Source organism: Carassius auratus, unplaced genomic scaffold (genome assembly GCF_003368295.1).
Source record: "Carassius auratus strain Wakin unplaced genomic scaffold, ASM336829v1 scaf_tig00022634, whole genome shotgun sequence".
In the NCBI taxonomy this organism is placed as follows: Eukaryota; Metazoa; Chordata; class Actinopteri; order Cypriniformes; family Cyprinidae; genus Carassius; species Carassius auratus.
This window is the reverse complement of record NW_020525205.1, coordinates 1-14,079: the sequence shown is the minus strand read 5'-3', so window position 1 is coordinate 14,079 and position 14,079 is coordinate 1. Positions and strand designations below refer to the sequence as shown.

Genomic DNA, 14,079 nt, shown 5'->3' with positions numbered 1-14,079 from the left:
CATTTGAAAACAGACTTGTTTCATGATTTTGGACTGTTATTATTATAGTAAAATATAGATGTACATTATGTAAAGTGTACATCATAGTAGTACTTGTTGCCAGGGGCGGATCTAGAAAAATATTGATGGGTCGGCGAGAAGGGGGCAGGATTTTTTGAGGGGTGGCAACTAATGGCATTCATATATTTACTGAATTTAGTCACAGTTATCACAGTTTGATGATAAATATATGTGCACACTACAAAAGGACACAGGCTGCCATTTACAAACTTAATCTCATGCAATCAATGTCTTGCATTTGAAACAGTTCATATAAGGAATAAGTGACCATACCCCATAAGCTCCTCCACACTCACTAATGCATACAGTATGCATCGACATGTAATTAAGAGCATTATAAAAGGTTCAGTGTTATCAATATGTCAGTTTATTATAAGAAACACAAGACTTTAACAGCCAATGACATTTAGAGATAGGGAGACTCAACTGATTTTCTACTGTTTAGTGTTAATCATCATCTAACTCAACCAGTCAAGAGCTACATTTAGCCTTAGATGTTATATGAATATGGTCCCTGAAGCATAGGTTTTATTAGCTGACAATAATAATAAATAAATAAACATTATAGGCGCAAATACAAATGTACTTTTAGAAATTGTTTTTGAAAAATATGGTGTTATTGTTTTGGCAAGTTTATATTAAAACTGTATCTATGAAAACTTGTGTGATATTCCTTTAAAATAATGTTTTAGTATATCTTTTTTAAAGTAGGCTATATTTTACTGTGCAATTACTTACATAATTTCTTCGAGTTAGACCAAACTTTTATTTTGGTGAGTTGTAGACAGAGTTTCTGTGTTTTTTAATTAACTATTATTATTAGCTAATATGTCTATTTGAAGTATAGCATATTCTACTGTGCAATAGTACTATATTTCTGTTTGAATGTCTTCAAGTTATACTGAGATTTTATTTTGACAGGTTGTCGTAAAGACATTGCCGTTTCTGTCTGTGTATACGATACGTATGAATGATGATAGTTTTATCAAATGAAATGGTGAAATCCTCTCATAGTGCGCTGACGTGCACATGTGTAGACTGCATCATGCATCAATATAGTGAAGAGCTGAAAACACCACGCGTGCTTCAGTTGTGTGTGTGTGTGTGTGTGTGTGTGTAGTAGAGCACACATTCCCAGAGATGTGTATAACAACACCTTCAGAGCCACTGCTGCCCAAATGTGTGCCCTGCCCTGAGCCCTAACACGTTCCTCAAATATGATGATGGAAAAAAACGACTCTAATTTATTTTATAGTCTCAAGCATTCAGAAATCATGCAAAAGGAAACTAAGCAGTTTTACTATGATAAAAACATGGTTTATTTTTGTAAGGGTTGTGATATGCACATTTTTTGTTGAAGAAGGTGTCCAAAAATGAAAAAATAAAGGGAATATTTTAATTAAATGTTTGGTCAGTAGCCTAAACAAGGATTTGATTGTCCTGTGTAACAGCATTAATCACATGGCATTTGTAATAACATGTACATAAATGGTTTCTTTTGTATTTATGTATTGTAACAGTGTTATTATTAACCAATCATTATTGCCTCATTTTTTATATAATGCATTTTAAGTCATTTTAAATGCTATTGATAGCTTAGTTTTTATAGCAACAACAACAACAACAAACATATTACAGTATATTAATACTTTGTAAATTATTATTTGAAGTAACAAAACCATGGTTAATTTGCAGTTACCATGGCTACAAAAAAAATGATTTGTGGTGTTATTTTTAAAAACCATGGGTAATTTTCGTAAGAGAACCTGAAAAAAAAAAACTTTAACGTGCCTGAAGGTGATAAACGGGCCTCATTTTTACCTAAATGATTTATACTTTATTTTAATATATATTAAAAATGTATAAGGTGTGCATTGTAGCTGACACCTAAATTACAACATTACAATTGTTTTGTGACTGCAAGTCTTTCTCCTCAAATGCTCTCGAGCTTTAAATTTGCGTTTGAACCCATGTGAAAGAGTAGCATAATTTACATATGATTTACAGATTATTTTAATAAATATCAAACATTTAATTAAATTGTGCATTATAGCTGACACCTACATGAACAATTACAGTTGTTTTTATGACTATAAGTAATTCTCAAATGCTACTGACGTTAGAAAAGTGTATAACAAATAACTTTAAAGATGGTCCTTAAATTTGAGACTCGTCCAACGTCCAACATCAAGCCAACTTTATGTGTTTTTTTTTTTTTTTACTTTTAGTTTTCTTTTCTCCTCGCTGGATTGGATTCAATCCATCAATTATGAACATTCAGTCGCAAACATGAGGCGCTAGCGGTCGCGAGCGTGGATGGGAGAATGGAGGAAGTTTTTTTTGTTTTTTGGAGCAACTGGGATGGTGCCCCCTCTGGGAGTTGGTGCCCTAGGCAGATTGAGTCAGTTCGGGAGTTCGGAGCGGGATCGCGAATCATTTGAGTCAGTTTGGGAGTTCGGAGCAGGTTCGCGAATCATTTGAGTCAGTTTGGGGATCGCAAATCATTTGAATCAGTTCGGGAGTTCGGAGCGGCTTCGCCGATCATTTGAATCAATTTGAGAGTTCGTAATGGGTTCGCGAATCATTTGAGTCAGTTATGGGGATCGCAAATCATTTGAGTCGGTTCGGGAGTTCGGAGCAGGTTCGCGAATCATTTGAGTCAGTTTGGGGATCGCAAATCATTTGAATCAGTTCGGGAGTTCGGAGCGGCTTCGCGGATCATTTGAATCAATTCGAGAGTTCGGAGCCGGTTCGCGAATCATTTGAGTCAGTTCGGGAGTTCAAAGCGGGTTCGCGAATCATTTGAGTCAGTTTGGGAGTTCAAAGCGGGTTCGCGAATCATTTGAGTCAGTTTGGGCATAGACGAGTTTGGGGATCGCAAATCATTTGAATCAGTTCGGGAGTTCGGAGCGGGATCGCGAATCATTTGAGTCAGGTCGGGAGTTCGGAGCGGGTTCGCAAATCATTTGAATCAGTTCGGGAGTTCGGACCGGGTTCGCGAATCACGAAAGAAAATTATTTTTATTAAAGACAAATAAGGGATGTATAGTACTAAATATAGTAAGTGTTATTTTAGTATAGTTTTTATTAATGGTTTTATTATTCTTTCATTTTCCATTTTAATTTTAGCTAAAGCTTTAGTAATTTTAATGGGTGTGAATTCTATTTTTATAAGTATATTATGTATTTGTATTCATCTTTATTTAACTTTTAGTTATTTTGTATATCATTATTATTTAATATCATATATGTATTGCATTAAGTTATAAAATAAGCATTTTACCAATACATATTATTAGGAGATACAGAGTGACATTTTATATTTATATGCGTTTTAAATAAGTCATACTGTAATTCTTTCTCTAATTTACATAACAGTTGTAGAACATTTTAACTTTGTTCTTTCCATATCCTCCAGTTTATTCTCTTTTCGCCCTACAAATAGAAATATAAACACGTGATATTAAACTGGCATGAACATAGATTTTAACCGTTTTAGACCATAAATGTGACACAAAACAGCCTGGTAATGAAGTTAATTTTCATAATTACAAATCTATAACGATAACATATTTATTTGAGAGTTTATTTTTCTATGTGTGTTACACCTAAAACGGTCCTCGAGAGAACAATTGTGACGGACGCATTTGACAGACGCGCTTCCTCTACAGAACAGGCTCCGAGTGAAGAACATCACGAGCTCGAGCCTCAAATAAAAGCATCAAAATATCAGATCTGAAGAACCAACAGCGGATTACACGACGCGTGACAGCTCTATAAACGGCTCAACACCACAGAATACAGCATGGTAAGAAGAAGCTGCTGCCAGAGTCGTGGGAAAGAAAGACTTTGACTGACATGTGCCTCAGTGTCTGTTTAGTAACGTGTGAAATATTGAAATATTTTTTTATTCATATATTTTATATGCAACTGCATACTGTACACACTACAGAACAATATATGGTGTTTGTTATTGAGAATTTTTTATTTTATTTTTTATTTTGCCTTTCCATAAATAAATAGAATAAAATAAATGCATACACATACACGCATGCATATGTAAATATCCACATTTTTTCATTCTATATATTTTATATAAATATATATTGTATATAATAAATAGTAACCGTATATACAATATATATGTAATTTATCTTCATTTATAATATACAATAAAATATAATAAATAAGTACACGTGTATATATAATGTGTATAATTTTATAAAATATTTAATGTACATTTTTTATATTTTCTGGTTTCATTTAAGTACATTTATTGTGTGTTTTTGACATTTTTATCTTTAAAAAAAAGTTTTATTTTTTATTTATTTTTATGTTTATTTATTTTAGTACATTTGGTTGAACTAAATGAAAATGAGAAAAGGTTGCCTTTACAGCTGAAATAAAATATGTTTCTATATATTTCTATATAACACATTTCTTTTTAGTAAACTAAAGCAGCTAATACTTTATTTATTACTAGTATATACTATACCTTACCTTAGTTAAATAATGCAATTATTATTAAAACTGAGTCATATTAATTATAAAAGAGTCATAACCGTAAAGGCATCTTTTATAATATATTTGTTCATCTTCTGATTTTGTTATTACAAACCCAGTGAGCCATATTCGCATGCTATCTTTATACTTTTATATATGGCTATTAGTTTTCACTTTGATTTGTGATGCATACAGTCATATTTCCCATGACATGCGTTCAGTTATGATTCAATTTGCGAAAACAATGAAAATATTGAGATGAAGTTGAACTTGGAGTTTACAAACGACTCTCTGTGTGTGTGTGTGTGTGTGTACAGCCGCAGAACGAGCACATCGAGTTACACCGCAAGCGGCATGGCTACCGTCTGGACCACCACGAGAGGAAGAGGAAGAAGGAGAGCCGAGAAGCGCACGAAAGATCACACAAAGCCAAAAAGATGATCGGCCTCAAAGCCAAACTCTACCACAAACAGAGACACGCCGAGAAGATCCAGATGAAGAAGACGTGAGTTTTACTTGCAGTCCGCTTCACTTTGGTCAGAATCTAGGCAGAAATAATCTCTATGCACTGTTGCATAATTATTATTTGTGTTCAGCATTAAGATGCACGAGCAGAGGAAGAGCAAACAGAAGGACGATGACAAGACCCCAGAAGGGGCGGTGCCAGCTTACCTGCTGGACAGAGAGGGCCAATCACGCGCCAAGGTTCTCTCCAACATGATCAAACAGAAGAGGAAAGAGAAAGCTGTAAGTATCCCATCAGACCACAGCTTTCTGCTCTTACAGGAAAACTATTCAATCTTGCTTGAATCAGTATATTATTCTGATTTCTGAAGATCATGTGACAATGAAGACTGGAGGAATGATGCTGAAAATACAGCTATGATCACAGGAATAAATGACATTTTACAATATATTAAAATATGAAATTGTTATTTTAGATTGTAATAATATTTTATAATATTACAGTATCTTTAATTAAATAAATGCAGCCTTGGAGAGCACAAGACACTTCTTTCATTAACATTAACAAATCTTTATTATCAGTAGAGTAAATGCTGGATCTATTGTAACCGAGAAAGAAAAAACAAACACATTTGGAGCGAAAAATTAATTTTTGTTTTGGTGTTTAAATATAAAATCTGACAAGTCCCGTCTTTCCATTTTGTCTTTTCCTCATTAATTATAACGTCTCGTTTAATAGTGTGACACATTACAGAAGTCAGTCTGTTTGCATTCACCAATCGCCTTTTGATTTTTGTGCCTCTCTTTAGGGAAAGTGGGAGGTTCCTCTCCCGAAGGTTCGAGCCCAGGGCGAAACCGAGGTTCTGAAGGTCATCCGCACAGGCAAGAGACAGAAAAAGGCCTGGAAGAGGATGGTGACCAAAGTCTGTTTCGTAGGAGACGGATTCACACGCAAACCGCCCAAATATGAGCGCTTCATCAGACCTATGGTAAAATATCACACATGCACCCTCAAGATCAAAATAATACCTTGAGTGAGCTGTCACTTCAGTTCATTTATATTATTGTACTTAAAAAAATACAAATAATAATAATGCTTATTTTAAGGAAGAAAAAATAATAATTTTCTATTAATTTATTTTTTATTTGTTTAAATGTATCTTTTGTCAAGTGACTATAAAATAAATAAATAAATAAAAATAAATAGTGAATATAGAATGCATTATCCAGCATTATTTCACACAACAAATATGTAAATATTTGTTTAAAATTCACAATAAGATCCCATTAGTTAACTTTAGTTAATGCATGAAAATTAAATAACAGTGAGCATTAAATTTTTTACACTATTTATTAATCTTCATTAATAAAAATACAGTTGTTGGCCCATCAAATAATAAAAACAGATACAACTTTTAATAATGCATTAGTAATCGTTGAAATTAATTGTAAAATAAATACATATTTTAACAAAATATAAAGATACATTGTATTTCTTTTTAAAAAATATAACATTTTTAACAAAATATATACATTTATTTTAAAATAGTTACTATATTTTAGTGTAAATATAAAAAGAGCTGTGATTTGAATGTAGGGATATGCAAGTATCAAATTTTCATGTTGCGATTAATTGTTCATGCTTTTATCACGGTATACGTTATTATCAGGATATTTAAATTTAGTTTTAGTTAGTGGTCATGAAACAGTATAACATGTTTAATAACTTTTTTCCTTATAACAAAAATAAATATGCAATAAAGCAATACAGAAAAATATATAAAGTTAAGAGTTTTTACACAGATTAAGGTGCAAAAGAACTATAAAGACCAATAGGTATCACTTTATCACAAAATGCCTCATTAGTTAAGCTTAGTAAGTGCATTAACATTCACAGTGAGCAATAGTTACTCTTAGTCCAAATACACTTAGTTCATGTTAGCTCAGTTGCAACTTTCGATTTTAATGTGTTATGAAATATTGGAATACCTAAGATTAATAAATGTTCAGAAGAATTTTTCATTGGCAGTTTATGTTAACTAATGAAGCCGTAATGTAAAGTGTAAACGAACAATAAAGAATCAAAACACTTTCAAACGATATGTAGGGTATGTTGTAGTCCAGATTAAAACGTAAAAAAAAAAAATTTTCAAACTTTTTCTTAGCCTATTAAGTCTAAATATTAAATTATTTGGCGCTGTGATGAACAACACAGCAAATCTTAATGGCTATTTAAATATGTTTTAGAAAGTAGAGCAGCTTCTTTATTTATGGGGTTTCCAGAGTAATGGCTGCATTCTCTGCAGTTTAGCGCCATCTGCTGTCAGAGAGTGAAGGTGCTTTCAGTCTCTCACGTGTTCTTTCAAGCAGCATACAGCGCTGTTGTGTAGTTTTACCAGTTGATGGGAATAGTATTCTTAAAATGCATTCCAAATTCTGAATAATTTATAATATATAATTATTCACGGTATTTAGAAGTGCCCATGATAACAACATAGTGCATATTCATTACCAAGATGTATCGCATAACCGAATACCGGCACACGTCTGTTTGAATGTCTACAGGGTCTGAGGTTTAAGAAGGCACACGTCACTCATCCTGAGCTGAAGGCCACCTTCTGTTTGCCCATCCTGGGTGTGAAGAAGAACCCGTCCTCCTCCCTCTACACCACTCTAGGGGTCATCACCAAGGGAACGGTCATCGAGGTCAACGTCAGTGAGCTTGGATTGGTCACGCAGGGCGGGAAGGTCATCTGGGGTGAGTGTCTGATTGGTTCTTCACTTTTGTCCGTGCTCAAACATGTTTTGCAGAATGAAAGACTGAGATATAATCTTGTGTTTCAGGTAAATACGCCCAGGTGACGAATAACCCCGAAAACGATGGTTGCATTAACGCCGTTTTGCTCGTATAATGGAAACCTGAAACGTTTGATATGGAACTGTTCCTCCGAGTGCAATACTGTTAATCACATCAGAAATCATCTGGGAACTCATAAGAAAAGATGATTTGAAGACAGTTGATGGAGTTGCGTCATCACTTCTGGATCAGAAATAAAGTGCTGTTTTTTTCTTCTTCTAAAAGATGTTGTCAAAAATGATTTCTCTTTGCATTTGTACTGCGATACATTGATGGTGTCACAGCAGTATTTACATGGTATCCTGAGACACTTCACACCTGCCATTTAATCATTCAGATGCCATAAAAAGTAATCATTCACAGACTAAGTTACATTGTGTACTATTAAACCTTTATGTGATAAATAATGGCACTAAAAGAAAGGTCTATAAATCCAACAAACTCTGATTTTATTATTGCAAATGGTTAGGCATGTTCAATTATTGGCCGAATTCATAAGCTGATTTATTCTTAATAAACCTAGAAATATTGGTACATTTTAAAATTATGATTTTCAATTTTTTTTTTTTTTTTTTTGCAAATAATATGCATTTTTAGCTTTGCTCTGATCAAAAATATTTAATTGCCTAGTATTTCGTACCAAAAAGCCTGTTTTGGCATGGGATAAACTCCCAATTGTCTTTGTGAGAATTGTGAGATATTAAAACAAAATTGCAAGATATAAACTTGCAAGTGCAAGAAAAAAATAATTTTAAGATATATTTTTTAATTATTTCTAGACATGTTTATACTCTAGAATATGAAAATGAATTTGAGTACAATAATAAAATTCTCAAGACAAATCAAGTCTGTTTAGATTATAAAGCTTTATCAAAATCATCATCCTTCAAGTATTTTATCTTGGCGCATCTCAAAATCATAGTTTCATGAAGGTCTCAAATCTGAAAACATGTTTGAACAAGATCATTAGATAATACAAAATAATGAATAAGTGTTCTTCGGCTGTTTTCTGAACGCTTTTTGACTTAACAAAAGCTTCGATCAGAACTGGAAGCACATATCGACAACATCCTGACAGTGATGCATTGGAAAAACTTTCATTGGTCAAAATTAGATTCAAGTTCTTCATTCGCAATTTACCCTGACATTTAAAAAAAAAAAAAAAAAAAAAAAAAAAGGTAGAAATGTATCTGATATTTCAAGATAAAGGCAAATTAGCTTTTCCCATCACTATCATTAATACAGATCTTTATAAAATCGCCAACAGACATTTTTTTAGGAGCTCCACAATGTGCAAAGTCATTTAATAACCCCATCAACAGAAACGCCCTTGAGAACAAGGACTCCAGCAGCTGATCAAACATGAATAAAACAGTCTCCATTATTGTTTAAAACAACTGTGATTGAGTAAAAAAACCTCCTAGCATGTCATTCAGTCTCAGGAGCAAATCTGCAATTCCTTCGATTGCAGTTCTGTGGAATAAAGCACACGGTAGATCACAGGTTTGCTGTCTTTGAGTCTTTGTTTTTTGCGCTCTCGGATCAAATATAGAAGTCCAGTCTGCTGGGAATAACCTTGCAGCCCTGCATGGAGAACACACGCTCCTCTTTAGGGAAGTAGTTCAGGTCGCGGGCCATGCTTTCAACCACTTCTTTATCTGGGACGTGACCCTTGGAGACCATCTCAGCCAAGCCGCACTGAATGATGTGCTTGTACTCCAGAGGAAGGAACGGCACGAAGAAATCCACCAGGTTCTTATCGATTAAACTGGTGTGCCAGAAACCACCTGCGGAAAGAGATCTTCATTACAATGGAAACCGTAAGCAAACTACGGTCAGACTGGAGGAACAAAATGACTTTAAATGCACTGATCCACAGCTCCATATAATAGCAAAGAGAAACCAGACGTACTGTTTTTGTTGTTGAAGACTGACAGTGAAAGTGCCGTCTCTAGATCCTTCAGCTGGATCTCCTCTCGTTCTCTAGCATCCCTCCAGAAATCCAGAGCCACCTGGACGATGTTCTCACCCCCGGCATTGCTGAAAAACAAAAGCACGTAAGCTACAGAAGATGTTCAGATGTGTATATATATATATATTTATGCCATATTCGGTTTTCAATTATTGCATTGACTTCCCTATATCTCTGGGATTGAATTATATAGAGCCTTAAAAATGTACGATTTCTTAGAAAGCAGAATCTAAAAGGATATTGAGATATTTTTGATAATTCTTCCTTTACAGGAATGCAAACGTCAGAAAAATAAAATTTTTGGCTATCATGCAATTGTTTTGACAGGGAAACAAGACATTATTTGTTCTTCAGTCATTCCTCTTTGAAAGAATGAACTATCGTCTGAATGCAAAGTGACCCACATTTGGTTTTCGCTCAGTGTACAATTTCACAATTTGCTCTTGGAGCCACATTGAAGGCCCAATATCTCTGTAAATGAACGATACAGGTACTTAAAAATGTAAATACTGATAGAAATGTTTATTAAGAATCCAAATCTAAAAGGATATTACGAGATCTTTAATACTTCTTGAGTTACAAGCACACAAACTTAGGAAAAACTGCTAATTTTATATTTCTGAACTGTCACCACCGGCATTTAATGCAACAAAGACTGCTAAAGTCAACAGATTTTATCGATCTCTTTGTAAAAATGGCATCTTTCTAAAGTCATTTTTATTTATTATTTTAATTTCGCTCAGAATCTCAGGTGAAAATATTAATTTTGATCCCCATTTACAAAATAGTGAACTACTCAATGAATGACATTTAATAATTTGGCTTTCAACACTATCTATGTTTGTCTTTCCTCAGAAAACATGAACAAAATCAAAACCTTTCATATCACTTTCTGAAACTTGGTTGATTGCAGCAATCAAGCACAATTAACACTGATGACTAGTGACCATTTACATTAATTACAGATTTCGAGGCGTACAATGACACGGACCTGAGGAAGATGAAGATGGCCTGTCTGTACGACACTCCGTTCAGGTTGTCATAGAAGTCCAGGTAAGGTTTAATACTGTCGATCAGTCCGGGATGCATTTTATCCATTTCATCGAAGATGAACATTGAACGCGGGCAGATGGAAACATTCCCTCGTATCCACTCCTGTAACTGTGTCTAAACACACACAAAACAAGCTTTTTTTTACAAATATGACTATAAAACATTCGATTCAATCACCACACTGGATGCTTTGTGTTGGTTCGGGTGAAATATATGATGTCATTTCTGTGTATAAACTCATTACCTTGTACGAGTCGATGTGAGCCTCATGGGGAAAGTGTGCCGTCGCTGTAAACAGATGAACGAAGTTGCTCGTCATGCCTTTCTCGTAAATATTTTCTGCTATGAGTTGGCTCACGAAGTTCTTCCCGGTCCCCGTCCAGCCGTGGAGGGACAGAACCAGCGGTTTCTTTGGGGTTTTGTTGTTCATGAAGCCCGTGACGGCTTTGATGATAACCTCAGCAGCGACATGCTGCCCGTACAGCTTCGTGTTGAGGTCATTCTTCAGTCCTGTGGACCAGAGGACAGATTTGCAGCAATCATGTGATTTATACATAACATCTGCACTTTAATTAATTAATTATGCACTGGACAACTAATTATGTTTAATTGTTTACAACAGGGTTGTTATAGTTAAACTAGTTATTTGAAATATTGTGTAGTAATGTAATAATAATAATAATAATGACGCATTCTGCATAAAATGCAGAATCAATATTCAGTACAGTTTAATAAAAATGTTATGAAAATTTAAATGTAAATAAACCCCTTTTATCAATACAATAAAATAAGAACTAAATTACTTAATAAAATAACATTCAATTAAATAATAAATAATAATAAAGGCCTTATTTCTAATTTACATGTACTTTAACTTGATAACTAAAATAAAAAAACTAAAATGAAATGAATAAAAACTATATAGGTGTATTTAAAAGGAAAAAATAAACTAAGACCAACGACAAAATTACAAAAACTTTAACAAAAATAAATAAAATTAAAACATATTCAAAACATAAATAAAAACTATAATATCATATCAATTATGCACAAATAACGCTGGTTCACCGAGGAAAAATAAATATCACACATATAGCTGTGTTTTTAGATGCATGTTGATTCAATTCACATAATAACTTAGGCTGCAATGTTTTTACAAATATTATTTAAAAAATAAATAATAATAATAATAAATAAAAAATATATATATATATATATATATATATATTAATATATTATTTGCATTAAAAAAGCCATCCCAAAAAATAAACAGAATTATAACGAACGAAAGAAACAAATAAGAGATGTGCATTGTGCGCTCTTTTGCCTGAGATAATTCACACAAAAAAAAAAATTTCAAAAATTGACCTATCGCATTAAAGTTGAGCCAGCTCTCATTACAGGTTTCGTATAAATAGTGATAGAGCTTCCTGCCCAGCGCTGCGACTCCGGTCCCCAGCAGCAGCGAGCTGCACACGGGCTCTATGGCCTCCACCAGCCGCCCTGAGATCAGGACGCAGAGCAGCACGGTGGTCCATGCACGAGGCGACCGATATTTCATTTTACAAAAACGAGCATCTATATTTTTCATTGGAAAAAGAAAGGAAAATCAACGACAACACGGGGATCCATCTAACAGCACCAACCTTTCCTACTTGGGAAAAGTGACGTCGTTTGCGCACGACGCATGCGCGCAGCGTTCTGTTCAACGGCGCACGTTTTTTTTATTTTGCAATTTGGTCATTACTAGGTCAAAACTGTGAATATTAAGTACTTGCCAATGCGTTTACATATTATGAGATGAGATATGATATCTGGCTGAATTATTTTATCATAATATAAATTATTAATGCAATTATTAAGATACTTGCGAACAAATACAAGTCAATAAGCAGCATCACAACCCTGAAAGCACACTCACATCACGGAGATTTCGATTTAACATCTGTATTTTTTTGTGTGTTTGTTCATCTGCAATATGTCCATAGGACGTTTCCTATCAGATGTCACAAAGACATTTAAAAGTTTTCTTTAAGATGTTTATGATGTAAAACTGACATCTTAAAGACATCTATCAGCTGTTTGATGCTTAATAGATTAAGTGATCTTTAACAGACCATCTTGCAGACGTACTACCTGTGCTATTAGTGCAATAATACATGCTTATATGTGCATAGCATCAATGCAATAAATATGAGGTCCAATGCATTTACGTTTACAACAACGTCATTTAGCAGACGTTTTTATTCTGATCGATTTACAAATGAGGACAACAGAAGCATAATATATATATATATATATATTATATATATATATATATTATATATATATTATATATATATATATGTATATATATAGATAGATAGATATATTATAGATAGATAGATAGAGATATATATAGATAGATAAATAGAAATAGAAAGCTATTGTTTTTTTAAATAAAATAAGTTTAACATATAAAGTAAAATCAAAATAGAATAGAAAGTTAGAGGGTCAGATGAAGATGCATCATATGTAGCTATTATCATATACGTGTCAGGTGCATTATACACACCATCAGTAAAGTAAATAGGCTATCAATACAAGTGGCTGTATAAAATTAATAAATTATGCATGTCTTGTCTGCCTATTTGTATGTCATTTAAAATACAGGCATCAACATGGAATAATTTATCCATTTTAATAAAGATAAATGTGTGGGATATAATTCTTCCTGATGGAAATATGTGGATACCATAAACACATTCGTACTTGCGTTCAGAAACCACAAATAAAGCTCTCGCGAACCTGTTTGGTTGTATTTGATCCACTCCGGTCTGCAGCACTCCTGGAAGTAGTAGAACACGTTCTGATAGCGGGCCAGGAATCCGGTGAGAGCCGCTGCCATCCCGACCGCGATGCTGGTACTGATCGGCTCTATCGCCGCCGTGACCGAGACACTGCACAGAACACAGCCAGCGAACAGCAGACATGTCAGCCGCATTCTGCACTCTGACACCGAGCACGGAACCCGATTCGAATCCGGTGAATTACTAAATAATGAACCGCAACTTCCGTAAACCGAATCAAAAGCGTCCGTTCGGAATCAAACACGAGCTGCGAACGAGTTCCGCGCCAGTGACGTCACGCGGATCTATAGAGATGAAAGGTTATTGTGATTTAATTGTAT

The 14,079-nt window shown here is 34.0% G+C and overlaps 2 protein-coding genes across 3 annotated transcripts; one reads left to right on the top strand and one right to left on the bottom strand.

Annotated features, from left to right (window-relative positions):
• The first annotated feature begins 3,704 nt into the window (after nt 1-3,704).
• Nucleotides 3,705-8,109, top strand: LOC113077457 (ribosome biogenesis protein NSA2 homolog). Its single transcript, XM_026249853.1, has 6 exons — nt 3,705-3,868; nt 4,881-5,068; nt 5,160-5,310; nt 5,838-6,017; nt 7,594-7,786; nt 7,873-8,109. Exons 1-6 carry the CDS (start codon nt 3,866-3,868, stop codon nt 7,938-7,940), a joined length of 783 nt encoding a protein of 260 aa, XP_026105638.1. The 5' UTR covers nt 3,705-3,865; the 3' UTR covers nt 7,941-8,109.
• A 1,097-nt stretch (nt 8,110-9,206) lies between these two features.
• On the bottom strand, nt 9,207-13,995 carry LOC113077456 (torsin-1A-like). Of its 2 annotated transcripts, none has more exons than XM_026249850.1 (5): nt 12,279-12,617; nt 11,155-11,420; nt 10,849-11,024; nt 9,798-9,925; nt 9,207-9,672 (listed from the first exon to the last, which is right to left on the bottom strand). In XM_026249850.1, the coding sequence occupies exons 1-5, from the start codon at nt 12,499-12,501 to the stop codon at nt 9,428-9,430; spliced, it is 1,038 nt and encodes a 345-aa protein (XP_026105635.1). In that variant the 5' UTR covers nt 12,502-12,617; the 3' UTR covers nt 9,207-9,427. The 2 variants fall into 2 exon arrangements, with proteins under 2 accessions (XP_026105635.1, XP_026105636.1); XM_026249851.1 differs by lacking the exon at nt 12,279-12,617 and adding an exon at nt 13,698-13,995 and having other exon boundaries at nt 9,428-9,672.
• Nucleotides 13,996-14,079: the final 84 nt, after the last annotated feature.

Bases quoted from the DNA above. Each gene is read 5' to 3' on its own strand.
- LOC113077457 (XM_026249853.1), top strand. The intron at 6,018-7,593 runs GTAAAATATCAC...GAATGTCTACAG, and splicing joins AGCGCTTCATCAGACCTATG to GGTCTGAGGTTTAAGAAGGC. The intron at 7,787-7,872 runs GTGAGTGTCTGA...CTTGTGTTTCAG, and splicing joins GGGCGGGAAGGTCATCTGGG to GTAAATACGCCCAGGTGACG.
- LOC113077456 (XM_026249850.1), bottom strand. From the start codon at position 12,501: ATGAAAAATATAGATGCTCGTTTTTGTAAAATGAAATATCGGTCGCCT. The intron at 11,421-12,278 runs GTCAATTTTTGA...TCTGGTCCACAG, and splicing joins GCTCAACTTTAATGCGATAG to GACTGAAGAATGACCTCAAC. The intron at 9,926-10,848 runs GTCCGTGTCATT...TTTGTTTTTCAG, and splicing joins GCCATCTTCATCTTCCTCAG to CAATGCCGGGGGTGAGAACA.